Below are 27,593 nucleotides of genomic sequence, written 5' to 3' on the forward strand. Positions count from 1 at the left end.
TTAGATTTGTTGTTCATCGGCAGTTTATTGTCACACGAAGCGAAAGTAGTTTTGCAAAACAACTGTCGAACACCTCAAAAATGACACCTATGAATTTTGTGGTTGAGCAAAATGACATTTTAAAACTAGAGCCTGCTACAAAAAATTAACATAGGCCGACAAAAAGGAAGTGAAAACGTTCATTTGGATGGGGAAAAGTGTAAAAGCTCTAACTGTAAAAGTTTTAAAAGGTGTAAAATTAAAGTGCAATATAAATGTTTGAAATGGTTGTAAATTAACAGCTTGACTAATTGGGAATTTAACATGACTGAATGTGTCCAAAAAGCTGTATCTAATTAAAAGAAGTAATGTTTCAAATGCTGAAAAACTCAAGCGATCATGTCAGAACAATCCCATCATCCTCCAGGCGAGAATGAGCGGCGGGTTCTCTTCAGTGCAGAGCATCCGAGAAGCACTTGCCCTCAGAAATAAAGAGGAAGAGGTGCTGGGAGATGAGGAACCCAGGGCCTGTGGCGTGTGTGGAGATCAGGCCAAAGGTTACCACTTTAATGCTTGGACCTGTGAAGGCTGCAAAGGCTTCTTCAGGTTGGAATTTCAAACCTCACCCCCCTCACACACATTCACAATCTGAGATACTCAATATGATGTTAATCAAAGCGGCAATCTTTAGGAACTAAAGAATATATAATTGTAATTTAAAAAATTATTAATGAACAACTTAAGGATATTTCCTCCCTGTCTCTTTCTCTCCTGCTGCCCTTTATGTCAGATTTCTAATTATTAAATTTTCTATTGATTAATTTCACCATCATTAGAGCAAGGAACATTGTGTGTCTATGTTTGTTCAAAGTATGCTTTTATTTCAGTTTAATAGCTGTCTGTTTTGTTAATCACCCCTCCCATACGTGAGGCTTTTTTTAAGTCCTGTTTTTTGTCAAAGATCAAAGTTTTAAAGTTGCTCAAAATCTGTCATCTTCTTCAGCGTCTCAGCAGATCTCCACTAGATGTCGCTGTGGCATAAATAAGCGTAGCTTATTTCCCTTCACACACACACATCAATGCTTTACAGACTTTTTAAAAAATAAATTTGTCAACAAGTCATCGGTCTGTTTGGAAGGTCTCAATATGTTTTCAATACTGAGCTCTGAGACCAGATAAGGACAATCTAACAAAGCACTAACAAATTATTGACATTAATTTGTACCTGTATCATTAAAAACCTTGTTATTATGATGACACTATCTAAAGGCTTGTGCATACTATATTTGATCTATACTGAGCTCTGTGGTTGACTGTTGCCACTGAACATGTCTTCTAACTACAGGTTTGCTGTTTTATGCTATATTTTGGACTCATTCCAGACGTGCCATAAAGAGGACGCCACCACTTCCCTGTCAATTCTTAAATAAGTGCAGTATAACCAAGAAAAACCGACGCCAGTGCCAGGACTGCCGCCTCCGTAAATGCCAAGCCATTGGCATGCGCCAAGACAGTAGGCCACCATTCGATGCTATAGATACATATGTATATGTGTGTGTGTGTGTGTGTGTGTGTTTATATTATGCCTGGTTCAGTATGTGCGTGCTTGCAGTGATCATGTCAGAGAAGGAGATCATGGAGAGGAGGATCCGCCTTAAGAGGAAAAAGATGCTCAACACGCCCATCCACCTCTCGTCCCAACAAGAAGAAACCATCCGTGAGCTCCTCTATGGCCACCGCAAGACCTTTGACCTGGAGTTTTACCGCTTCAGTAGCTTCAGGGTGCGCTGACGAGTACAACCCTGTTTGATCTTTCTAAAAGTCTGAGCGAGCGTTTGTTTCTGTTTTTCTCAGCCGATGGACAGAAACATCTTTGCTGTGCGCGGCAGCAGCCCGTCTGGACCCGCGTCCTCAGATGTTAGCTCCCTCTCTACCTCCGCCCGTCTCCACGGTCGCCCTGAGACGCCTCAGACCCAGGGAGGTGAAAACGCAAGGCGGGGCTGCGTTTTCACGGCCCTGCCGCACGTGACCGACCTCGCCACGTGCATGATCCACGACATCATCGCTTTCTCCAAGAGCCTCACGGACTTCAAGTAATGCGCGTTCGTCCTCTACGCGGCGTCATGCTTCTCTCTGCAAATCAGTAAGGCCTCGCCTCTCGCAGGTCGTTACTCATCGGGGACCAAATTGCTCTGCTGAAGGGAGCCACGTTTGAAGTCATGGAGATCCGCTTCAACATGGTGTTCAACACCAAAACAGGCCTTTGGGAATGTGGCCACGCCACATATTGTATAGAAGATGCCGTACGAGGTGGGATCGCACTCACACACATCTGTACATCTGTTGCGTCTATTGCTAATTGGGATCGATGTCATTATTGGCTGTTGCCTTTTATCCTACATGGGTTGAGCATCCCTTCCTGTTCTTTTTGGTTCTGTCTGTGCTAATTCTGGATGAAACAACAGCCTTTGAGAGTCTGTTCCAGTTTTATGTTGCGTATTTTACACTTATCAGAGCGATTAAAATTAAACAGCTCGTGCATGTTGACTGGTGTTGTCCTCCAGCTTTTCAAACAGAAAAATGTGACACAGCTGAGATGAACTAAAATGAGTAATTTCATACGTATGCCGTTAAAAAAGGCGTCTTTATCTTTTGCATCATAATTGCAGTGATGTGTTTAAAGGAGGAACTGGGCTGCATCCATGGCTGACTTTCATGTGTGTCCTGCAGCTGGTTTTCAGCCACTCTTCCTGGAGCCTCTCCTCAAGTTTCACCACACGCTGCGGAACCTCGGCCTGGAGGAGGAGGAGTATGTTCTAATGCAGGCCTTGTCCCTGTTCTCTCCAGGTAGGAGAGAGTCCTCCCCCCGTTATTCTCACATCATCTGCAGGGTCCGTTTGCATCCATCAGGTAGATGAACACGTGTCTGCTTCAACTTAATCAGATCGTCCCGGTGTGCAGCAGCACAGCGTTATCGACAAGATTCACGAAAACTTGGCGCTGGCGCTAAAAACCAGGATCGAGTTAAAAAGAACAGGACCGGAAAAACAGTGAGTGAACGACTGAGTTTGCTCTCAGACTGTTCAGCTGTGAAACCTCTCAGGAGCTCAGTCGTGGATGTTTCCTCTGCTCCTCCAGCATGTTGTACCCTAAAGTCCTGTCCTGCCTCACCGAGATGAGAACAATGAACGAGGAGTACAGCAAACAGGTTCTCCAGATCCAGGACATCCAGCCTAACGTCATCCCGCCTCTATTGATGGAGATGGTCAGCAAAAGTCAAATTAACGACCTCTAATAAAATACAAACCTCAACTGTAAATGAGCTCCATGTCGTCATTAATTGTTTTTAAACTCACCAAGTTATTGTGTTAGAATAAAAAAAAGGACTTTCATATTATATTATTTCGTATAGATTGAACCAGTGCAGGATCAGTACTGGAGAGATATTTGGACTCCCCTCCAGGCTCAGTCTGGCCTCTGGAAGCCAGCTCCTTGAGAGAGGCTGGACCCTCCTCTGCTCTGGAGTTGCCACAGTGAGAAGATGAAGTGTTGGAGTCTTACCTGGTGAATGAAAGGTCCACCTCCCCGCACCTTCGGGTCAGGGAAGGGTCTCTCAGCGGTGCAGAACACCTGGATTTCATGGAGGCACTGGGAGGAGTGCTGGAACGTGCTCCAAACGGATGACCTCATCAAGCTGAAGACACTGAGGGAGTTTGGAAGCTCCTCAGTGTGATGAGATCCACACCGAGGCCCTCAAGACTCTGGCTGCTGTGAGGTTGTCCTGGCTTCTGCAGCATCGCATGGCAGTTGGGGACAATGTCTCTGGATTGACAGACCAGGGTGGTGGTCCCTCTGTTGGAAATGGGGACTGTGTTCCAACTCTTGGGGCTCATAGCCCTGGGGAACTCCATTCCATGATACTGGAGAGGAGGATTTGACCGATAATTGGTCCTCGGATTCAGGAGGAACAATGTGGTTTTCGTCCTGGTTGTGAGACACTGGATCAACCCTCCACAGGATGTTTGACGGTTGGTGGGAGTTGGCACAACCAGTGGGCATGTGTTTTGTGGGCTTCCTGTGGGAGGTGCTTCAGGAGTATGGGGCCAGAGGCCCTCTGCTGACGGCTGTGCAGTCTCTTTATAACCGGAGCTGCCCTTTGTCACCAGTTCTGTTCATTATTTTATGATCAAGCCAGGGGCTCAGTTTAGGAACCACTGGAGCTCATCACTGCTTCTTAGAGATAATGTGTTGTTGGCTCGTTTGGCCGGGACCTTCAGCACTGGAGTAGTTTGCAGAGTGTGAAGCACCTTGGATGAGAATCAGCATCTACAAATCTGAGACCACGGTTCTCGACCCGGGGAAAGACCCAGAACACGCTGGAGTGACAGGGGAACACCTTGGGATCCTCCCCGAAGAGCCTGGGCATCGCTGCTCAGACTGGTGCCCCCATGACCTGGTATCAGATAAGAAGATGGATGTTTCTGTTTCCACAGATGTGTAATTTATAACCTCCCATTGTGGTGGAAAGCGGCATTTCCACAGCACCGCGTCTCTGGAGCATCGGAGATTCACTCCTGGTCCATTTTTCAGGCCCGTGCTTCCATGACGTGTCAATCCTCCTTACTCTGATCGCACCCAACTAGAAACACATGACGCTTTAAAACTTCCCACAGTCTAAGAGATGGACTATGACCTATAGGTACTTTAGCATTACATCTTCTTACACAAGTTGTAAAAGCAAGGCTCTGAGGAATGAGAAAGTGATAATTAAAGTGGAAATATGTTCCATGACACCATACATCCCTTCAACACGCATGCAAACTCAAAGAAAATTTGGTGTGAAGTGCTGGATATTTGGGCAAGAATGTTAAATTCAGCCTAGTAGAGCTCTGCCACACATCCATCAGTCGCTCTGGATTCACGGCGCTGCTCCTCATACTGACGTCTGGAGTTTAGGCGGCCCCTGTGAGGTAAGCAGTGAAAACACAGATGGAAGCCTTGAACAGGCCCCCACCCCTTGGTCTGACATGCAAGGTGCATTTTTAATTGCTGTGAGACAAATGCAAACGAAGTTCAACCTGAGGTTTTAGCATCAAACGTCACAGGAGTGAACACGTGGGCCCAGTGAGGGAGGATTTGGGAGCGGCTTTTTGTCCATTTGAAGCGAATGACAGAAGACAAAACACCGTTTTTGATCATTTCCAGGCTATCCTACTCTTTATTTAATGCAAATTACAGTACCAGGGAACTATTCCTCAGAGCACGCAGAGGGAATATTTACAGAGGTGCACATTTAGCATACCTTCACAGGACAAAAAAAAGTATCAGTCACAAACAGAGGCATTCAAGTAGTAGTACTGTTATTAGGGGTGTTTATGCAGTATTCTGTATGATTTCTCTTTTCTTCAACCCCAGTCGAGCCCAGTTATATGAAAACAGTGCATATACTGGTATATTATATCCTACCAGCATACACACTACTCTTTTCTGGTAACCATTGTGGGTTCATCAACTGAACTCATGGGTAGGCTGAGGTGGTCAAAGTGTTGTGGAAGCGACACGTTCATGGATGCAAAATTACAGCGAGCAAGGAGACAGGAGAGGCCCCTCGGGTGCTACTGAACCCCCTCCCCAGAATAAGCAGAGTGAGGAGAGAGGAGGCAGGACAGAAAAAAAACAAACAAAAAGAGCAGAATAATCCGAGGTGAGCGGAGGAGACGGAACACAGGACTGCATCTGAGGATGGCTCATCACAACTACATCTTAGTCTGGCTTTGGTAACAGAACCAACACTGAGTAATACAGAAACTGTACTGTATCCAATATATACAGTATTAAAGAGGCTTTTTTAAGACCCCTGCTGCAGTCCACGACACCTCCCCCTCCCTGCTGTACACACTTCATGCCCCGGAGTCCCCGTCAGGACTGCCACATGCACACGTTACACGTGTGTCCGAGATAAAACATTTAAAATAAACACGTGTCTACTGTATTTTCAGTTAAAGAAAATAGGCCTTACAAGTAACAACATCTGTATTTTACATTAAATGTGCAATGAAAAAGGGGGGAGGAGGTGCGCGTGGAGGAAGATTGAGCGTGTCTTCTAGGGTTCGCGGGACATTCAACAGCACCAAAGGAGAGCCACAATATTGGGACGTGGGAGGGGATGGTGGGAGGGGGGCAAGGCGGAGGTGTATGAAAGCAAAGGCACTCCAAACTATAGTTACACTATACATGACTAGTTCTTGTTACAATAATACAGCTGTCATCTACTGTACTGTACAGGTAAGATTGAACATATGGCTGGATAAAGCTGATCATAGTCTACAATATCCATAAACAACATCAGTTCTGCCCTGATTCTGTTTGTTTTTTTTCCTACCATTCGTTATCTTTGTTTTTGCTCATCAACAGCACATGGGTCTGCATATATACATACCTTGAACACAACATGGAAAAAAATAACATAAAAAAACCAACATACAAGTAATAATTTTGGTGAGGAGCATTTATATTGTATATACAAATCCTGCTCTTCCTTCTCTTTTTTTCTCCAAACATAGCGTGCATTCCTCTGTAAATAAGACGCTTCCATAGACGGTACCGGGTGGCGCTGTGTTTGGTAGGTGGGGAGAAAGGCGCTAGGCTAATGCTTCAGCCAGGGGAGCCAGGGAACTCCACTTCCGGGTGCTTCTCGGAGAGTTGGGGGAATTGTCAAACAGCTTAAATTCTTCACATAGACACAAAGAGAGGAGGAACCAGACAAGTGGAACCATTTGTCCAGACGCTGCTCTGCCACAGGAACACTGTTACAGACAGGTACAAAGACGGAGACGAGAGCGATGCTCTCAGTCCACTTAGAGCCCGAGTAGCGACGATACAAGAGAAACAGGAGAGTGGCTGCTGGAATCAGCACTCCAGCAAGAACTCAAACACCAACTGATCTATTGTCTTTATGCAGCAGCAAATATTGCTGCTGCCCTGCCGCACCCAGGAGCTCACCAGAGATGATTCGTGAACCAATGCAGTTAATATACATATATCTATATATACTTTTATACATAAGGGAAAGTAATATATAAACTGTGTATGTATGCGTGTCTTGTTTTGTATGTATATATCATACAACCACACAGGACCAGATACATTTCACATCCATCGCACGTCTGCCCAGGAGTACAAAACAAACTCATTAAAACAAGGTCAGGTAAAACAGCATGTGAACCATTTAAAAACAACCCCAAGCCAAGAAACGGAATCCCAAAAGCTGCCCCCCCCCCACTTCTAGATTCACAAGTGAACTGTTTCCAAGCACCCACCCACACACACACCCACCCCCACACACAGGGATCATCATGCAACCAAGTGTGTGAGTCTGTGTGTATGCCTGAGTGCATGCGTGTGTCCCGTGCATCAGCCTCTAGCTCCGGCCTTGTCTGGGAAAGGCAAAGATGAGGATTTGGGGAGGGGGGGGCTCCCGCCTGCCCCCACAGCTGATCCTAAACATACTCAGGCCATGCAATACAGGAGGAACTGGGGTGGAGGGGACATAGATGAGGCTGTAATTAAAAAGAATCCAGGAGCTAAAGGGGGCCGGAGAGACAGGAAGAGGACCACAGGGATCAGCTTCGGACCTTTACTACAGATTGTCCTCTTACAAACATTACCAGGCTACCACTGTGAAGACAAGTACAGCGTACTTTAAACAAGAGTACAGTAAACAACACCTCTGGCCCCGCACTGCTCTGATCTGCCCCAGGTGAAAGCTGTGGAAGGCGTCGAAGGATGGACTAGAGTACAAACAGCGGGATGATGGGCAGTGGAAGAATGCGTGGCTTTGTGGTCGTGGCGTGGGGCTGTTGGCGAGCTGTTGAACCAGGACTGCGTCAGCGTCGCTCTGCTGCTGTCGGGGAGGAGAGCAGGGCAGAGCAGAGCTCATCCCCGGGCCGGGGCAATGGAGAGGCCGTGGGCTGGGGCTGAGACTGGGGCAGGGCGGGTGGTCCTTGTGCTCAGGAGGTGGCGTTGGAGGCCGAGGCAGAGGCGGTGGTGGTGCTGGGACCACGCTCTGTGCTGCCATCTATGGGCGGGGAGAGGAAATAATCATTTACGGAAAAGGCAAAGTTAAGACACTTTAACAGAAATTGTGGCAAATATAACAAATAAAACATTCCACAAGTCCAAAAGTAAACACGTGCTTCCCCTGTTGGATTAGAGAACTTTATTTTGAGAATTACAGAAAATAATTACTAACAACCATGTGATTAATTTCCCCTTTACCTGTCCGACAATCTGGCACTAATTGACAAACTCTGGTTCCATAAGAAAATCCTCTAATTGTAGGAGGCATGGCTCTGACCTGTGGTGGAAGATGGATTGGTCGGAGTAGAAGCTGCGGCCTGGCTGCGGGCGTGGGCAGGGATGAGTATGGAGGCCAAAGATGGATTACTGGATAACTCTGGGGAAAAGCCAACAGATTTTAATGGTCGCCTGCCAAACTTCTGGACAAGTTATAACATGACATCACGCAGCAGACACAAGCAACAAGTGGCAAAATCAATTCAAGTGTTCATGTAAGTGTACCCTGGGTGGTGAAATTGAAAAGCGATGGCTTCTCTCTCCCATTGGGCAGTTTGATGTTGGGGTCACGCAGCTCGTCAAAGAATGAGTGTGCACAGGCCTCTAAGGGCGTGAGGCGGGCTGTGGGTGTGTACTCGAGCAGGCGAGAGCACAGGGCAATGGCCTCGGGGGGTGTACGTGGTCGGAATACCTGAACAGACAAAAAGATAGGACATCACCACTCATATGAAGTCTAGAGCTCTGTGTCAACTTTGCTAAATCATTTATTTGTGCACAGCCTAGTGCAATCGGGATGAACATAATTTTTTATATGCTGTATATATTCAAAAAACAGTGCTAGCTAGTGCAGAAGGACTAACAAGATGCAGTTGCGCAAAGTAACCAGAGCAGGGCGCCAGAGTGGACAGGAAGCCCTGATAGTGCCTGGTGACACTGTAGCAACAGCTGTGGGTGGGACCGCTGCGGGGACGCCAGCTCGACAGAATGTCCCTTCACGGTTTCCCATCTGTTTTAGTTTCCCAAAGGCTTCAAGCACACGCCAAAAGGAGAACATGACGCAGTGAATCTCAGTGAGTCTCAGACTGAGAGTAAAATAGAGAGTGAGCGAGCGGCACAGACTGTCAGATCCACTGTGCTGCTTCAGATATGAAGCACAAACCACTTTTTTCATCTTGACGGATGTATAATCTCGTTTTCCTGCTGCAAATCTCTGCAATTGTACGGTCTACTGAACCATTTCAGGTAAAATGTACTTTGTTGTGACCACAAAGTTTTCTATCTATATTCACTCAATAGAAACTGACTGATATCTGCCTTTTGTCCACTATTCAAAAAACACACACACACAAAAAAAAAAATCACAGTTGTCTGAGAAAAACTATTCAGCAGGTCACCAGTTTAATTATTTCTTTGTTGGTGGCTGATGCGGAGGGCTGTGGAATAACATGTTCAGTCATCACAACACATAAACGTAAAAGAGAGAAGTAAAAGGGCTCTTGTACCTGCTGACTCACCTTAGTCCAAGGGTGTGCCTTGATTTGAGGAAACTTGAACTCGGTGTAGTTGGGGTTCATCTCTCTGATCTGCTCCCGGGTCGGTGTGCCCAGAACCTGAAGAGAAAAGAACAAACAAACAAACAAACAAAAAAAATCAATCTAGCATTTTGCCTTGAAGAAACAGAAGCCTTGACTGATGGTGGGGGGGGTGGGGGGGTGGAGGAGCTGATGGTGACTCCAGCAATACCTTGATGATTTCAACCAACTGATCCACTCCACTGTCACCAGGAAAGATTGGCTGTCCTAATAAAAGTTCTGCCAGCACGCAGCCGGCCGACCACACGTCTGAGGAAAACAGACAAACATCATGTGGACGCCTGCTACAAACAGTCACAATCCTCACTGAGCTCCGTCATATGCTCTGTTTAACCTCTGGAGGTTGCTCCCAGTCCAAATGCTGACAGCTGCAGAGAGCTTACCTATGCTGGAGGTGTAGTCGGTGGCACCGAAGATGAGCTCAGGGGCTCGATAGTAGCGAGAGCAGATGTAGGACACGTTCGGCTCCCCACGGACCAGCTGCTTAGCACTGAAAACACATTTGAAACACACCATTATTATTTAAAAAGCAAAAATGTGACTTAAAGAAAACATTTTTTACTCAATTGCAACTCGGTCTGTGGTTCAGGTGCTGTGTATCCACATTAAACCCAAGTTCTAGTGAGCATTTTAGTTACTTTCTGACTGTCACTCCTAACTTTTCCAGTACTTTTCAGTCTTGTCTGGCTACGCTAACTACGTGTGCAGATCCACAAATGCCCATTTTTCCTCAGACCATCTCCCTTAGATGTGGTAACAGAATAAATCCTCACCTGCCAAAGTCGCAGAGTTTCAGAACAGCCGTCTCTGGATCCAGCAGCAGATTTTGGGGCTTGATGTCTCGATGGCAGATCCCAAACGAATGGATGTAGGCCAGACTCCTGAACAGCTGGTACATGTACAACTAAGCAAAGAAAACAAGTACAGGTTAAGACCACGTTAACAAGGGCCTGTGGGTCAGGTGTTATCAAGAATAACAAGGATTCAGAAAGAGAGAAGTTCCAAAAATGCTTTCTGTTCATGTGTGGGATCTAAATGTTTACTTCTACCCAGGTGGATGGCATTAACAGTGCTGTTTGTTTTTTTGTTAGTTATTTATTAGAAACACATTGAGGCTGATGTGGTGTAGAGTTGAATTTTCCCCTCACACGTGTGAAGGTTTGATCGTATAATGCCTGTCATGTGGTGGTGAAGGACAACAATACAGAGGCTGTGTACCTTGACATAAACCATGGGCAGGGTCTGCTTGGCTCGGCTGTAGTGTCTCGCCACTCTGTACACCGTCTCAGGAACGTAATCCAGAACCAAGTTCAGATACACTTCATCTTTCTGTGGAAATGAAGCCAATCTGGGTTATTATAGTCAACACCAGTCATTATATGCAATTAGCATGTATATTAGCATGCAATTAGCATGTACAATATGCCAATATGTGCATGATAAGTCATTTCCAGGGAAAAGATTTGGGTTTTTTGCTTTGACACTGTGAATCCATTGTATAGGATTCTTCCCCTGAAGACAGGAAACACAACAACGTGCATTATAAATGGTCTGTTCCAACTGCAGCCACAGACAATGATATCATTTCCTCATTTCCTGGTTGGACGAGGCCCGTGTCAGTGGGCGGGCTTGTGCACGTCGACTGCAGCACACTGACCCTGAAAGGATGCTATGTCTTCTGGTATCCGCCCAATTATTCTCGGACTTCCTTTGATTCTGACCGGAGGCCCGGAGCCCTGACTCATCGGCTGATTCTCGTGAGCTTGCTCTTTGGGTAGTGCGATTTACACTCACGTTCCGTCACTGTGGAACGTTCGCTCACATCCTCACGAGGGAATGCCAGCGGGAGTTTGTCCGATTGAACAGCTGAGACTTTAGAAGATACTTTTAGTCAGCTCGGGGGGGGGGGGCGGGGGCAGCAGGATGCACTTAAGGACTTTTTCTGTATCCTTCAATTAAATCACCCAAAAAAGGGACCAAAAGGAGGCTGGATCCTACAGAGACGATCACAGCGTGCTTGCATTTAGGATTTCCTAAAAAATGTGGACAAATTATTCTAGATTTGCAATTAGGATTTAATCGGGGCTAAACATAAAATAAAAACACAAAATTCTGCATCAAAACATTCACCTTCCACAAAAATATAACTGCTTAGCGGCACCGTAAGCAGCGTGACTGGCCAGCTTGTTTACTATAGACTTCTTCCTACACATTTCACATTTATTCAAGACAACGTTCCAAAACTGCCAGATGGCTGCAAATTTGCAGAAATAAATCTTCAACAGCGCCCATTGAACACTGAGACCAGAAGGTTCATGCTGAGGAGTGTGTGAACAACTGTTTCTGAGGAGAAAGGTACTTGCACAAGACAAATGTACATTTTTCCTTCAATGGGTGGATCAACTGTAAATTATTTAAAAGATTTGTTATTTAATAGTTCAAAGACTCTCCCTTGCATGACTTTTTACATTAGGGAAAAAATAATAAATTATTCTATGACCTGATTATTCTGTATCACAAAAAATTACATTTAACAGAATGAATGAAAATGTGGGGTTTGGCATTCACTGAAAAGATCGAGTTTATTATCAGACATCCAGAGTTTCCTACCCTCTGCCCCCTGTTAGCATTAACAGCCTACGTGCAGCTCAGTAATAGGCAGCGTGCACGGAAGCATGAGTAAGCTGGAATTTACCAGGCAGAATAGGGAACACGCTCCCCTCCTGTCAGAGTTAACCGTGCTCGTCCTCCCCAACAGCTTACAGACATGCACACACACCAGTGGCTTCAACCACTGGTGTGTGTGTGCACGTGTTCAACCAGCAAAACTACCAATTGATAATATCATTGACGAATAGAAGCAGCACCCCTGCCACCACCACTGAAGCTATATTTAGCCTAGCAACAGCGATGACTCACTTCCTGCCTCTACAAAGCCACTTCCTTGGCTTGTTCCCAGACGGGCTGATTGGCTCCTCGCGCTTTCCAGCTTGAATAATTCAGGCTCTAATTTGCTAAGAACACAACTTGCACCTGAACAACTGGCTCAGCCCGCTAAAAGTCATCATAACGCTCAAGACGCTGGCTGAGCCGTGATTAGTGTGCGTGTCAGGTTGCACAAGTGCAGCTCATTAGACCAGGTGGGATTGTGTGACCGGGACAGGAACGCTTTCATTTAAGAGTCGGGACCTAAGAAGCCGCTTAAACAAATCCAGAACATCACAAACAACATAAATCATGTATGATTTGTTATGAAGTAGATTTAGAAACTGCTGACGGGGAGCCAATTAAAGAGCAGGACAGATGAATACCTGTGGTGTCATGTGACCAGACAGTGTCAGCTGATGTTGAGCTACGAGTAAGCTTATTTACTGGACCGTATTGATGACTGCATATTTCCACTTCATTTCTACTGTTGAGCTGCCTGCCTGTGTCGTCAGGACCTGCGGCCTCCTGTATCAACACTATTATACAAGTGGTTAAAGGGTAAAAGTGCACACTGTGTGTCAAGTCCACCACGTGTCAGAGGTTACGCAAGTCCACCTGAGCATTCTGACTGTTACAGCAATAGAAGCTCTGGCCTGGCTCAATGTTCCTCCAATCAGGACACTCCCCCCCCCCCCCCCCCCACACACACACACAAGCACCCAACCGGTCCTTATCTCAGCTCCTCCTCCCTCTTCTCTGTTCCATCCACTTGCCTTTAAATGCACCGTTCTTAACACAACATTAATATTGTCTGCTTCTGTGGCCCCTTCTTCCCTCAGTGGGAGCCCCCTGGGCGCTAAACCGGAGCAGCTGAAAAGGACATAAGGGCTAATGTGTTTGTCTAAACAACGGCCTTAAAGGAAAAGCTATGGATTATTGAGACGTCTTTGCTGTGGGAGTGTCAATATATCAAGAAAAGGCTGAGGTGAGCCAGCACATGGCATAGACGAGGGGGTGGAGAGAGGGTGGAGCGGATTGGGTAAGTCTATAATTAACCTTCTATCTCTATAAACGCAACCCCTACCTCTCCTTATCAATTGTCTAGCTCCTCCACCCCCCCCCCCCCCCCCCCCCCCCCACCTTATTAAGGGTGCAACATGAATGCATTTGTCACAATTAGGTCCCAGCAACTTTGTGTCGCTATCCAACACATGGAATGCTGCCAGTTTGTCAACTTATTGATCGACACAGTTTAGCCTTGTAGTTACCAGAACTCCTCCAATGATTAACTGAAGCCTTTTCTACACAAAATTGATCAGCAATTCAGTAATAAATTTAACAGAGCAGCCCAAGGCCTCACCTGCCCGGGGTTTCCTTTGAGAAACCGCTGTGAAATCTCACAACTAAAATGAGGCTTAGCAAGAAACAACTGACACATAACCCCATTGACACAACGTTTTTAGATTTTTTTCCTTGTTCCTTGTGCAGAGGCGCCACATATGGAAAATGATCTCTGTGCACACGGATGTGGTGTAGTAGACGTGCAACGCCAGTAGTTGGCAGTAATGAGGCTTCAAAGCATCTCAAACAGAGAAGATTCTTTAGCACAAACATCCAGATTTGATGACGATTGTGGCGTAAATGATTTTAGAGCATCGGTGAACGTCAAAACTGCTCTTAGATGGCGCTTGCTACCAAGATATACAGGTTGCTAGTTGGACTGAGAAAAGCTTAACACTGTTATAATGGTACTTGATCACCATTACATGCAGCCAGTCAGTCAGCTGATCATGACTTCCCATGATTGCACCCAAGTTAAGCACCTTGGTCTTAACCCTGGATTAACCCCAGAGACAGAGAAATGATGTGCAATAGAACTACAGCTTCAGGCACAGAACAAAGAGAAACAGAAGTATTGTTTTCCATTATGAAGTCTCCGTCTTCCACATCTTTAGGCTCTTTGTTGGGGATGGATTTATCTGCTATCTCTGTTGAAGTCAGAGGTGTAATAAGAGTCTAAGATGTTCCAACCCATCAACACAAAACAACACTAGGCTGTGGCTTCTTAAAACACCAATCTATAACATGAGTCACAATGTAAGTTAGCAAAAAAACTGGACAGAAGGGTTTTTTAGCATGGTTGTGTGTAGATACTATAGCATAGAAAATACAACACTTAACTACTACTTCATTTATTTGCTGTGAAATATCCAATCTTCCATTTTTCTTGATTCGCTGCCCATATTTTCCAGTTGTAGTGACCAAACATCTTGAAAGTGATGAAAGAGATGAACTCAAAGAAGCAGCATTGTGAGGTAACTGACCTTGTCTCCGCTGGAGTAGAAGAAGTACCGCAGACGGACGATGTTGCAGTGGTCCAACTTTCTCATGATCTGCAGCTCACGGTTCTACAAAATACAGAAGAGAAAGAGAGACAGTTGATTCAGCGTGTGGACGTGACAACAGAAGAGCTGCTGGTATTTATTGGACTGTGCACAGTCACATCAGAACAACCGTAGTGAAGCACACAACCAGCAACCCTACGAGATATATAGAAGGTAAAGCTCTAGTAGAGGAGGCAGAGGTGTTTCAAATGAATCCACAACATATAGTCACCCTGATCAAAGCCAGTCGGAAAGAATATGTTCACGCATTTGATGACGACAAAGAAATAAAGTGCGTTTTCACTGTGAGAGATGCTGGTAAATAGCAATAGCTTTTACAGGAACCATTCCTCTCTTCTTGAGGGTCCTGTGTACGCCTGGTATGGGGCCGATACCACATAAGCCTGGTATGGGGCCGATACCACATAAGCATGGTATGGGGCCGATACCACATAAGCCTGGTATGGGGCCGATACCAGGTGTATGTGGTGCTTGGTGGTGCTGCGATGTGACACCACAGCCCATCACTTCCTGTTCAGACAAACACGGTGCACTGCTGACACAAACAGGGCTGCTCCCCTCAGGGAAACATGGGCAGTTCGGAAACTGCAGAACGAGAACGAGTTTTTGAGTTTCTGCCCATCTGTTCGGGAACTTCAGATCAGCCAATATTTTGCCTTTTATGCACTTTATAGGACAGGCCATAATGTCTTAACTCCCCAATTCGATCAATACCTCACCATCTTTTTAAAACTTTCTGCAGATGCTCCTGTTACAGAGACTGAGGATGGCTTGTGTTTTGTCTGGCTCATTTACTCCTAAGAAGTGATGACGATACATTTTTTGTCAGCGATGTGGAATCTGCAGTGCAGGATACTTGTTACAGAAAGGTAATTAAATTACATTTAAGTAATTTAATTACACTAAGTAAAGTTGTTACGTCCATTATTTCTATCTCAAGTTATTTTCTCCTGATTAACTCTGAACTTTGTCAGTCTTGAATGTCCAAGAGAGGTCAATGATGTTCAACCTGTTCATCTCTGGCCGCTTGGGGCAAAGATTTTCCAACATGGGCAAAAAATGCAACAGTATTCAATAGTACACAAGTGTATACAGTAAATAAACAAGTTCTTTAAATAGACCTGTTGCTCCATCACTTGATCAATTATCAGCTTATTTAGAGCCACTAATTGATGAGCAGCTAGAAAAAATCATGTAAATCCAAGTGCATTTAACAGTAGTAACTGAGTGAGGCCCCATAAAAGGTCCTGTAAATGGCTGTTGGGGGTGGGGGGTGGGAGTGTGGGGGGGGGGGGGGGGTGTGGGGGGTTCTTGCAGTGGAGACACGCACCAACGGTGACGTAAAATCACCCTGAAGTTCCTGCAGTGGAAACGCGCCTAAAGGCAACAAGATCAGAACTCAGATCAGAAAGTCTCCTGAGAAGGTTTAGAGTCATGTGGAGTCCTGAATGGTGGAGCACAAATGGACATTTCCATCCTCCCGTTTACGTTTACAGGGCTGGATGACACCAACCTGGTCATCCCCACTATAGAGGCGTTGCCAGCATACGAGTGAAGGCCTGTCCAGCTCCCGTCCCAGTGCTGACCCCTCACCATACACAGCCTGTTGGGAGCCCAGCACACGGCCAAGCTCACACACATGCATGCGCACGCACACACAAGATCTCATCACCTTCTGGTAAACTTTTTTTTAGACTTCTTATTATCCAACTGCCGATAATTATCAAGGTTTCAACGGTCCCAACAGGCTTCCATTACATGCGTTTTATTGGACTGTCACGTAAGACAAATGGAAATAATTTAAATATCTTAAGTTCTACTAGTGTTAGATGCAAAAGAGAAGATGCCCACAACAGAGGTAGATAACCATTTACGTAAATCTGTGATGTAGATTACAGTGAAGGGGATTTTAGATAATGTAAATTATTATTGGATACCAAAAACAAACAATTTATTGTTTTTCTGTTTTAATCATGTCGCCTTTGCTGTTCTCAAAAACTAGGAGAGTTTATCCTCGACAACCTTTCAATAAAACACACACCTAACCTGTTTTTTCCCGTCTTTTCTGGAAAATTCAGATTTGATTGACATTTGGAATTGATCCCAGGCTGATCTGTCCTTTGGTGCTTCCACCAGAGAGCTTTGACCCTGGACATTTGACCAGTTCATCACAGGACTGGCACAAGGAACCACACACTCACATTCATACCTGCGGAACTTCAGACCTTTTGCCTGATGCTGGAGCACATGGAGAGTCATACAGACAGAATAGATACAGATAGAGGTCCCAACATTGTCCAACCAATGATCATCAGTGTGCAGCTACACAAGAGTTTAGCTTTGCAATAACTGTGAGAGAGGAATAACTAATCAGGCTTGTGGTTCATTGCCCCTTGTGCTGAATGTTGAATTTGGTTTTTGTTTTTTAAATGCCATCAAAATGACCTAATGACCAACCCAAGGTTGCATAAGAGTTAGCAATCACATGCTAAATAAGAGCGTGAGTGTGTGTGTGTTAGTTTTAAGCAATCCATTAAGCATCCATTTTCCAGTAGGCTGATATGTGATCCCTCTGATGGGATGGAGGAGAAACTCTCCCATAATCCACCAAGAGTGGATTGTGAGTTCACCAACACCGTCTGACACATTCATCAGCTGTGGCCAAACCCAGAGCCGACTCACATGACTTCTCCGCCTGACTTGTACACGAGATACTGACAAATCATTCACACACACAATGGGCTAACAAGGTTCTGCTCATCACAGCTGATGAAGAGCTAATCAGACAGCAAAGAGGAGAAGGAGGAAAAAAACAATATTGGTGTGTGTGTGTGCGTGTGTGTGTGTGTACTTGGTAGTCATGTGCAAAGTCTTAGCACTCATTTGCTTTGGATTTTTCCCAACAGAACTGTTCATGAGGACCGCCTGGGCAGCCAGAAGTATTGAGAAGCTGAAACCACACCATCTTCAGCTCTATTAAAACATGCAACCTATTGAAATGCCATGCTAGCCACAGCCATTAGTTGACTCCTAGTCAACCATCATCAATACTACTGCTGTAAATCTGCTGGTGGAGTTGAGATTTCCCCAGTCCAGACTCACAGGTCAGATGATTCCAGCTCAAGCTGCCGTCAGCAGGACTCACAATATCCAACACGCACAACAAAATGCCAGAAAGCCTGTGACTTTCACACAGTTCACACATTTCCATCCTTGGATCCCATGAAAATTGCTGCAAAGCTCTATATATGTAGAACTGGGTAATGTCTAAAGTCAGCAGCTGCCTGGTTTCAGAGAGCAATCAGCAGCTAACCAAGAGGAAACCATCATCGTAACCATCGTAAATGTGGACCAAGAACATTGTGCAGCTTGAAAAGGAAGCTAGTTTTGTTGCTTGGATAATCACTTATCAGCTTTCTCTTCCATCGGTTCTGTTCCATTTTGGTGGGGCAGCATTTTCTACAGAGAAGCGCTGACCTGACCCTCTGGGAGAACACCCAGGGGCTAAAGGACAGATGCGGTCCACCAAATGAGCCAACCTAACCAAATACCGGAAGAACCTCAACTGGCTCCCCTCAAAGCCTCTCAGATGCTTGGGCACCTTATCACCAACGCTGGGCCCAGATCTCCACTGGAATAACTGTTCTTATTTGTGTTCCAGCTGCTTTGGTCAGTATCCCCAGGCCATGACCAGAGGAGAGGATCAGAATGTAGACAGACTGATAAATGTAGAGCTTCCAGCTTAGCTTCATCTTTACCATAACTGACCAGTAGAACGTCCACATCACTGCAGAACCTGTTCTATTCTGATTGCTTAGAAACAAAACTGATGAATCCCTCCACATGAAGCAGAAACTCCACTTAGTGACTGAGAATAAGACTTAAACTGAGCTGTAAGCACACCACCATGAGCAGAAGCTCAACCATGAAGCCAATATCACCCTTTCTTTAAGCTTGTAACAGAAACACCCTCCACTCGGCTGCAAGGCTCAAGCAACTAAATTGCTATTTAAAGGGAATAGAATGTGTCAGTATCAAAAATGTTTGGAAATTTAGGAGCGTTGTTTTGCAGTAGCACAACTGTGATTCTCAAGGAGGAGGAGGATTACTGTAAATGAGGGGAACCAGCAATTTAACATCAGTTCAAATCAGCAGCATCAGTGACCTACTACTGTAAATTGCAAGACACCTTTGGTGGTTCTGCTGGGCTCAGAGCTCGATGGAAAGTTCATTTGATTTCCTTTCACTGTTGCATTCATTGTGATGAACACATTTCTAGTTTGGCTAGTTTGGTTAAAACTAATAACCCAGCAAACATCAAAGGGAGGTAAAGGCTCTGAGAAAGGTTGTGTGAAGAAGTAAAAGCTGAAGCAAAACTAGGGGGAGTTGTGTGCATGTCTTACCTTAAACCTTTTATCCTGAAGGACCTTCTTGATGGCCACCAGCTCTCCAGAGTCACACAGTTTAGCCTGGTACACGACGCCGAACGAGCCGTTTCCGATGACCTTGGTGTCTGTGTAGCTGACCTCCTGTGGTCGGTCAGGACCCTGGCCCGGAGTGGCCACGACTGTTGTTACTTTGCTGCCATCTTTATCCCCTAATGAGAGAGGCAGAGAACATTTAGATATGCAGAAGCTCTTCTCGCTGCAGCCGTTTGACCCGGTTCTGACCCGGTTCTTCCAGCAGCACCGTCTCCTGATGAACAGCTTCAGCAGCGTTGAGCAGTGATTGGGCACCTCCGTGAACGCTGTTCTCAAAGGCTTTAGCCAAACTAATGCTCTTCATCATCCCTCCCTGATTATTAGAAAGAAAACCAATTAAAAGTAAACTATATTAACCTTTCTCCTGGCGAAGATGATTGTTTCAGTCACAAACTCACGATTCCTCACTCAGATCTCAATTTACAGCCGGTTCAAATCAACTCCGAGGCACCATTTAGCTGTGTGTCCCCTCAGTGTGAAGGATGATCCAGCAGCTTGTACTAATTATGTCAGATGGTGGAATGAGACCGGAATGTGACACACTGACAGCACGCATGTATGCCAAGAATGACAGGAAGCAAAAAGAAGCTCAATTATCAAACAGAGGAAGTGGCAACGGACATAATTAGGGTCCTAACTGATTAGATCGAAATCTTACAGTTTATGCTCAATTAAAATCTGGGAAATAGAGCTTGATGACAATAAAGTGTCAAGGTATAACTGCACAGACCACTAGAAGATCCTGGATGGAGAAAGAATTTTACAGATCTGTGCCCATTAAAGTTTCTGATGGAGTGAAATGTAAGAAATAATGATCCATTCTCTAGACTTTAATCCTCACATCCTCAGTTTTAGAAACCAAACATGGCTGTTGAACCGTAACTGCACATTTTCTCTGCAAAACACCTTCTAAATGGGTCTAGATTGAGCCCCTCCCACACAAAACACTGCCGCTAAATACTGCCACCTACCACACTCCCCGCTGGCAGCGCTTCACTTAAACTGCAGCCGCTTTTTTAAGAAGAGGCCCAGCGAAGCCAAAGGACCCACGCAAATACGAGAATCAAATGATCTGTTCGATATGTCTAATTTTAGCTTTGGAGCTCAGACACCCAAGTCCATTTGTTAACAGCTCTCAGGGAATAAGACATCGCACTGATGGGTGGATTTATACGAAACTGGGACGTCTTTGTGTCCATCGCTTGTCTGTGGCGCGCGTGTGCTTCCTTTACTGCAGTGACCAATCAATACTTATATTACTGAAGATATGGACGTGATCAAAGGAAGATGGGGAGGTGCGTTCAGGAGGAGCCTGCAAAGAGAAATTGTAGAGATTCTTTAAGGACTAAGGACAAGAATAGTTTTTTCCACGTGCGAGAGAGAGAGAGACACAGAGATAGAGTGAGAGAGAGAGATGAAAATAACTGCCCACATATTCCAGCAGGGCCACTTCTCCAACGCCTCTACATTTCCTCAAACTGTGAGAAAATCTCCCAGAAAGGAGACAGTAACACACAGCAGAACTCACGCTGGTGCTGGAAATCAATGAGCAAGCAATTAAACGACACTGTTGGTGTCCATGTTGGAGTTTATGTGAGGAATCCTCATAATGCAGCCGAAATTAATAAAAGCTGCTGTGGACGGGGCCAGTTGAGGTAAATCTGCTCTTTCACTGAGCTTCAAAGCAGCACAGAAAAGACGGACCTACAACTTCTGGCCAGAGGCGATGATAGTCAATTCAGGACTAGCTGAGGTCAGAGCAGAGTTCCACTCATACATGTGCACAATGGGGCCAGCGCAGCAGCACTGAGCACGTGTGAGACACCGTCACTGCCAGTGATCGGCTTTGTCACGGAAACCAAGGGGGCAGTCGACCAAAAAGCATGTAAAAGCTTTTTTTTTTCTAGCGGTCACAGATAAGATATGACCGCTATTGATTCTGTGCAACTTTCAAACCGTTTATAAAATAGTTAAATAGGGATGCACCAATCCACTTTTTTAACTTGTGATCTGGTCCCAGTACCTCAATTTAGGTATTTGCCAATTCCGTTCCTATTCCAATATGAGCTGTTAACTTTAATATGAGACTGTAATACACAGGTACAATGTAAGTCCTAAAAGGCAACTTGACGTAAGTTTGGGGTCGGAAAAGGAAGTCAGGGAAAAACAGGAAATTCTACAATCAGGAAAAATCCCATCCTGCTTCCGCCGCTCAGAATATCGGCTTTCCAAACATTGCACCTTGCTGTTCTGCTTTGCAGTGTTTCAAGTGTGATATATTCCCACACAGCTGTGTAGAAACATTGGAAAAGCTTGCTAGCCCCAGTGCTGCTCATTGCTAGGCCGCTAGCTGCAAACAGACTTCTCTGTGTCTCTCCATTCAAGAAATCTATTCTACAGTTAGCAGCCAGCTAGCAGACTAGCCAGCAGGAGACACTTGTGGAATCATTTCAGCAGACAACGGTAAAGCAGACATCTCGGAAGTTTCCAATCCGTGAAATTTGTTGGTGTGAGAACCCGATACAGATAGTGGATCGGATCGGCACCAGTCCTAGAAACAACTGGTGGATGGAGGAGCTTGTGCTGTGAGCAACAGCGCGCACGTGTTATGCTAATGCGAGCAGGTACACATTCAGAGAGACACAGCGCAGTGTCCCACCATTGTTGTGAGAATGATGGAATGACGCGACACCTCACTGGAACATCACATCTCTGGAGCGTCAGTGATGACAGCGCTTGGCCAGAGCAACGTGAATCAGAGTGAATGTGAAATTCTGAGCAGGCAGAAGGAAGGAGCATGGACTCTGCTGCATGGAGAGTGGACTGAGCAGAGGCATCAGTCCCTCCTGCTCTAGTCTTGCCTTTTGAGTCTGCCCTGTTTATTTCAAATTTAGATACTAATTACTTCACTTTGTTCTCTTCAACACAAAATGTAGGAAGGAGGAAGTAATGAGCAAGAGGAAAATAAGGAGAGCCACAGCTTTGAAATGCTAAGCAGGCATCATTCTTGGCCAGCTGACTAGCCCCCTACAAAATGCACGTATTTTGAGGTCAGCAAAAAGATGGTGGAGAAGATTAACAATATGGAGTAAGTATATGTATTTCATGCAAATAACAATCATGATACTTGGCTGTAAAGTGCCCAGCTGTTCCCAGAGGCTGAAACAGTCATGTAATCTGCAACATGTCCATCATTTCTATCCTCTGGTGTCCTCAGGAGCTGGGCCGATCTCTCCGGAGTAGAGCTGCTCTGTCGCCATATATAAAGGCACTTATAGCCATTAAACAGTCTGCATGATGTCATTGTGGCACACTTGAGGATGCACTGACACGGTAGCAAAAGTGATGCCAGCTTGGGTTAAAAACAGCACCAAGAACATAGATCAAGCTGATCTCTGACAAAGATGGGGAACAGCCAGCTCATGCCGGTGCCTCAGCATGCAGCAAAAAGCATGTTGATATACGGTAGCAACACCTGTTGCTACTGATACTGCCGCCAACTGCAACACTGACAATAACCCCGTTCAATTTGAAAGTCCAGACTGTTTCTCTACCAGGACAACTGGATATGCAGCAAGGACAGAGGGCTCATGTGCCAGGAATGTAGCAAAATTAGCTAGCTGCCTAGTGGGAGGTGTAGGTGGTAATTAAAGTAAAAGGCAAATAAATATAAAAATAGTCCCGTATTAGTTCCCCTTCCCCTGGTATCGCACATGCTAGGTCTAAAATAAAGCTGGTTTAAAAGCTGGACCCCACAATTCCAGCTGTCTTTAAACATTACAAAAATCAAAATTGTCCTACAACTTAGGGATTTCACAATGCACTGGTTCATGGCCCCACCCAGAAGATTTGATTTATAATGAAGACATCATGCTGATGTCACACACTATTTCAGGTGGCGGAAGGATGTTCTTAGCAGTTGACATGAGTCTGGTCTTTTTAGTTCACAAAAGGAAACGAGGCATTTGGCGTCACAGGACATGAGCCTTATCTTACAGAGGAGCAGTTCAAAAACAGATCTGTGGATGAAGGAAACGAGCGCCGTACTAAATCAACAGTGGAAACAGATATGTTGCAACCAGATAAACTGGGGTAGACCAAAAAAAACCAAAAAAACCCACCCATGCCAGCCAGCCGACATATCTGCTGCACAGGTTTGTTTAATCACACCAGCGTGGCTCCTTTCACACTCCCTGCTGCGCTGCTGCCCCCCCCCCCATTCCCTTCAGCATCAACCAACCGCTCGGAGGGACACATGTGAGGACATGCATAGGTTGGGTTTGGGGGGCTGCCACAGCTGTGGATGGTGGGGAGCAGTGCAGCTCCCAGTGGTGGAGAACAGATCTGAGTGGCAGCGGGAGGCTGCCTCCAGAGGTGGCGCTATACAGAGTAACAACAGCTGGAGAGGCCTCCGTCCCCGTCGCTCAAGCATCAAAATGTCAGCGTCCCTGGATCCCATCCTCACCCTCACCGGGGTATAAACCTCTCTACCCCTACAACGCGCCACCAGTCCCTCACGAGGAACCATCACAACTGGGGGCATTTTAAAGTCTTTTGGAGTCCGAAATACGAAGGAAACCCCAAGCTCAGGACAGAACCTGGGACATTTTTACATCCACTTTAAAACAACGTCCTGTACTGTTGTTTCTATTTTTATAAATAATGTCAGTGGGGTAATTTCTGCTAATTGCATCCCATATTTCCTTGGTTGCATGCATTGGCGAGCTGCGCCTGTGTCATGTTACTATGATGCAACGTTACTCATATAGCTGACACCGCCACCACCGTGCGGCCCACACACCCTGCAGTGGAAACGCAATCCAGATCAATGAGCACTATTCCAAAATGCACCGGGCCATCTTCAGCCGAGCTGCCAATGAGAAGCGGTCAGTCTGAGCCGAACTCACCAGGCCCCCACTTTCTGCTCCAGTCCCACCTTGGTCGCCTCACAGCTCGGGCGGGTCATCGCACGCTTTACGTCAATATTCAGTGGCACCGGGATGAGAATCTAGCCACTAGAACCCACACATCCGTTGAGTCTATCCAACGATTCATCGTCTAAACTGATGCCAAACGCAGCTGGAGAGATCATTTGATCATCAGCCTCCAGCCAGCGCTCTCTCTCCTGTGAGGGGTAAACACCACCTGTTAATGAAAATCCAATTATTTAGCACCCATTTAGATGGTTTACCCCTGTGGCATCATGTAATGGCTGATCATTATGTAAAGGCGGTCCAGATGAGCCTTACTTGGAGACAAACAGAGTTTATGGCAATGAACTTTTGAGTCAACCATCACATTCCTGCGCCCAAAGTCTCTTATGCTCTCGCAGCAAAACATTTTGCATGCAGCGTGACGTCTCTTTTTTTAAAAAAATGATTTAATGTAATTGAACACAACTGCCTGGAAATAGTGAGTGGGACATAGTTCTTGCATTTTGATTAGAAGAGAATCTTTGATGCACGTCACATACGCATGAGCATCAGTGGTTTCTAGGAAAATTTTAAATGATTTATTCCTGAATTTGTCTGCACATTTTACATTCACTTTATAGTTTATATTGAGATTGATCAAAGAATATCGTTAAGTTGCTTGTTGCTAATTCCATGCATGTGCTGGAGGGCTACAAATGAACCGGCCCCACCTCACTTTCAGCTGTGCTTGAGACCTACAGAATTAATTTTCTCACGTTTATGAGGCGGAAATTTTGGAACAGGAAAAGGAAATGTCCGTCTTCATCATTCCAATTAGCCTAATGAAGCAGATGTGTGCATTGACCCCCACTCTCAGCCTCAGCCATGGTGCCGCTGGACACCGGACCGCTTCACTAGCCCGATTTCTGGCACTCCCTCCAGTCGTCTCGACGTCTGGCCCACGATCGGCACCGGCTCTCCTCCTCTGGACCCGCGTCCAGAATCCCGTCGGTCTCGACTACGGACGTACCTCCCGATCCGAGCGTTGCGTAATAGACCGGCCATATCGCTCTAACCCTGTTACGCATTCGGTTGCTGCTATGTAGTAACACCGGTATACGACCCGAATCTGGGTCCAGTTGCACTCTAATCACACCGGATCTGCGATCCAAGGAGAACGGATTGGCTGTTGACCTAGGACTATGCCAACGTTACCTTCTCCGGCCCGGCCCGGCCCGGCCCGGCCCTGCCCCAGCGCGGCCTGCTAATCCTCGCCAGGCTGACCAGGGCGGCGCACAGTGCAGCGGCGTGTGCTCATCCCGAGCGTTGCACTCAGCAGGAGCCAATCTCAGCCAGTGACAGATATGACAGTGCTAAGCTACCAGCTAGCGTCATGCTAGCTGCACACATTTTAAGCCCGGGTAAGGCGAGACGTCGTGTGAGGACATCTGGCCCACAATGGGCCTGCTGCATGCAAAAATAGGGTAGGTTGCAGGAGAATTACAGTCGGGTACTTACTGCTGACTTTCATGCTGCCGAATGCCGATGGCTGCGGCACTGGTTTGCAGCTCTCCGCGAAGGATGTGGTCCTGGGCCGCCCCGACATGATCCAACACCTTTGGCTCTCTTCTCGGCTCTGACTTGTTAAACGACAGGACTGATCGATTCGCCGAACCTTATCATCCAAAAAAGGATGACAGTGAACTAATAAGACTATAATTACAGGAAGACTGGCAGAAACTGACCCTTTTTCCCACGAGCACTTTTCTTTAGTTCGTTGTCACCTAATAATTCGCCTTCTATTTCCCACCATCAGCCGATCACAACATCATTTACTCCAGGTTTTCTCTCAGCGGGCCTTTAAAGACACGTCTCCAACTAAAATAGTCATGAATCCGGCCTCTCCCTGTGGCCCCCCGACTAATAAAACCAATTGTGATTTCGTTCTCAGAGAGATATCGAGTCCATACGGGCGAAGAATGCTGAGATGGTATCTTAAAGTGGCTGGATAAGGTGTGGATCAGACGAAAAAGCGGTGCGTTCTTGTCAGTTCCGCGCACATGCAGTTCCTCTTCATATCCCGATGTGGAGGCTCTGTGATCCGACTGCCATGGCGGCTCCCTCGCTATACCCTAGCCTACAAACCCTCCAACGGAAAAATCGGCCAGTGGCTCTGCTGTAGCGATTTCAACGTTTCCGGGCTGAGTCAAAATTTGCCTCTGCCGCCGGATATTTCAGTGTCTTTAATGAAGCCCCGTAGCCGCGTTCTAGTCGAAAAAGCTGGTCTGATAAGCACGGAGTGCGACGATACTGAATTTCTTTTTTTATTCCTTCCCCATTGGTTTCGGGCTCACTGTCTTTGTCACTACGCACGTAAACTACGCCGTTTCCGTAGCCGTCGCTTCACGCTTCCTCTCCGGAGTAGGAGGCTCGCGCTGCGGACGTAAATCGCGACAGAGAATGGCAGGACTGTGAACGCGCAAACGACGAATCTGGGGTGGCTAATTTAGCCAATCAGAGGAGGTATCCTTCAAAAATGGGCGTCACCCGTGGTTCCATTATCCAATCAGAGAACCTCTGCCGTGCACCACATGGCATAATTTTCTTGGCACCGCCCATACGACTTCAAAGGCTTTTTCCCGTACCGCGACGAGGACAGTGGGCGGGTCTTCTCCCAAGATGGACGGCTCTGTCGTCCAATGGAGAGCCAGAGCCTGGCTGTCAGTTCGAATGGACCCAGCTGTCACAGAGTATCGACGGTCATGCTGTTGCTATGTTAGTTACAAATCTATCTCTCTTGCTGACGTTTCATACACGCAATGTAAAACCTGCATCAAATGGCTCATTATTCGTTTTATATTCATTCTCATACCTCTCCTTTTTATGTGTGCTAAATGATTTAATGGCATTTTGTGAGGATGTAAAATGAATTCCTAAATTAAGGATCATTTTGCTTGCAATATTGATGCTTTATTATGAGATGAACTATGTTCTCTTGAGCCCATTTTACTTTAATCAAAGTGATTGAAAAAGGATTTCAAACTGTTGCAATCCACCCATAAAGTATTGGTGAATGATTTACTTGTTTTTAATGCTCTCTCTTACCCTCTCTCTCTCTCTCTCTCTCTCTCTCTCTCTCTCTCTCTCTCTCTCTCTCTCTAAAAGACACACACACACACACACATAGCCTTTAGTTGCAATTTTTGATGGCATTAGTAA

The 27,593-nt window shown here is 45.9% G+C and overlaps 2 protein-coding genes and 1 long non-coding RNA gene across 5 annotated transcripts in view; 2 read left to right on the forward strand and 1 right to left on the reverse strand.

Moving 5' to 3' along the window:
- The window catches only part of nr1i2 (nuclear receptor subfamily 1, group I, member 2), a 3,673-nt gene extending 375 nt beyond the window's left edge, over positions 1 to 3,298 (forward strand). Inside the window, exons 2-9 of one of the 2 annotated variants that reach the window (XM_003961708.3) lie at positions 407 to 585; positions 1,362 to 1,492; positions 1,592 to 1,761; positions 1,834 to 2,072; positions 2,144 to 2,289; positions 2,710 to 2,826; positions 2,924 to 3,029; positions 3,118 to 3,298. In XM_003961708.3, the coding sequence (XP_003961757.2) occupies positions 413 to 585; positions 1,362 to 1,492; positions 1,592 to 1,761; positions 1,834 to 2,072; positions 2,144 to 2,289; positions 2,710 to 2,826; positions 2,924 to 3,029; positions 3,118 to 3,274 (1,239 nt within the window). In that variant the 5' untranslated portion in view covers positions 407 to 412 and the 3' untranslated portion in view covers positions 3,275 to 3,298. The remainder of the gene's footprint in view (positions 1 to 406; positions 586 to 1,361; positions 1,493 to 1,591; positions 1,762 to 1,833; positions 2,073 to 2,143; positions 2,290 to 2,709; positions 2,827 to 2,923; positions 3,030 to 3,117) is intronic. The other variant, XM_011607792.2, reaches the window with a different exon arrangement.
- Positions 3,299 to 5,167: 1,869 nt separating this feature from the next.
- Positions 5,168 to 26,867, reverse strand: gsk3ba (glycogen synthase kinase 3 beta, genome duplicate a). 2 transcript variants are annotated; one of them, XM_029839479.1, is made up of 11 exons: positions 25,893 to 26,867; positions 19,384 to 19,577; positions 14,900 to 14,983; positions 10,866 to 10,976; positions 10,421 to 10,551; positions 10,031 to 10,137; positions 9,799 to 9,896; positions 9,558 to 9,665; positions 8,560 to 8,746; positions 8,336 to 8,434; positions 5,168 to 8,056 (listed from the first exon to the last, which is right to left on the reverse strand). In XM_029839479.1, exons 1-11 carry the CDS (start codon positions 25,978 to 25,980, stop codon positions 7,989 to 7,991), a joined length of 1,275 nt encoding a protein of 424 aa, XP_029695339.1. In that variant the 5' UTR covers positions 25,981 to 26,867; the 3' UTR covers positions 5,168 to 7,988. The 2 variants fall into 2 exon arrangements, with proteins under 2 accessions (XP_029695339.1, XP_029695373.1); XM_029839513.1 differs by having other exon boundaries at positions 9,570 to 9,665; positions 25,893 to 26,866.
- On the forward strand, positions 13,448 to 18,016 carry LOC115250943 (uncharacterized). The gene is made up of 5 exons (XR_003889459.1): positions 13,448 to 13,614; positions 14,828 to 15,133; positions 15,723 to 15,849; positions 16,477 to 16,658; positions 17,887 to 18,016. It is a non-coding gene; the product is annotated as an uncharacterized lncRNA (long non-coding RNA).
- Positions 26,868 to 27,593: the final 726 nt, after the last annotated feature.

This window comes from Takifugu rubripes, chromosome 1, assembly GCF_901000725.2.
Source record: "Takifugu rubripes chromosome 1, fTakRub1.2, whole genome shotgun sequence".
Taxonomy (NCBI): Eukaryota; Metazoa; Chordata; class Actinopteri; order Tetraodontiformes; family Tetraodontidae; genus Takifugu; species Takifugu rubripes.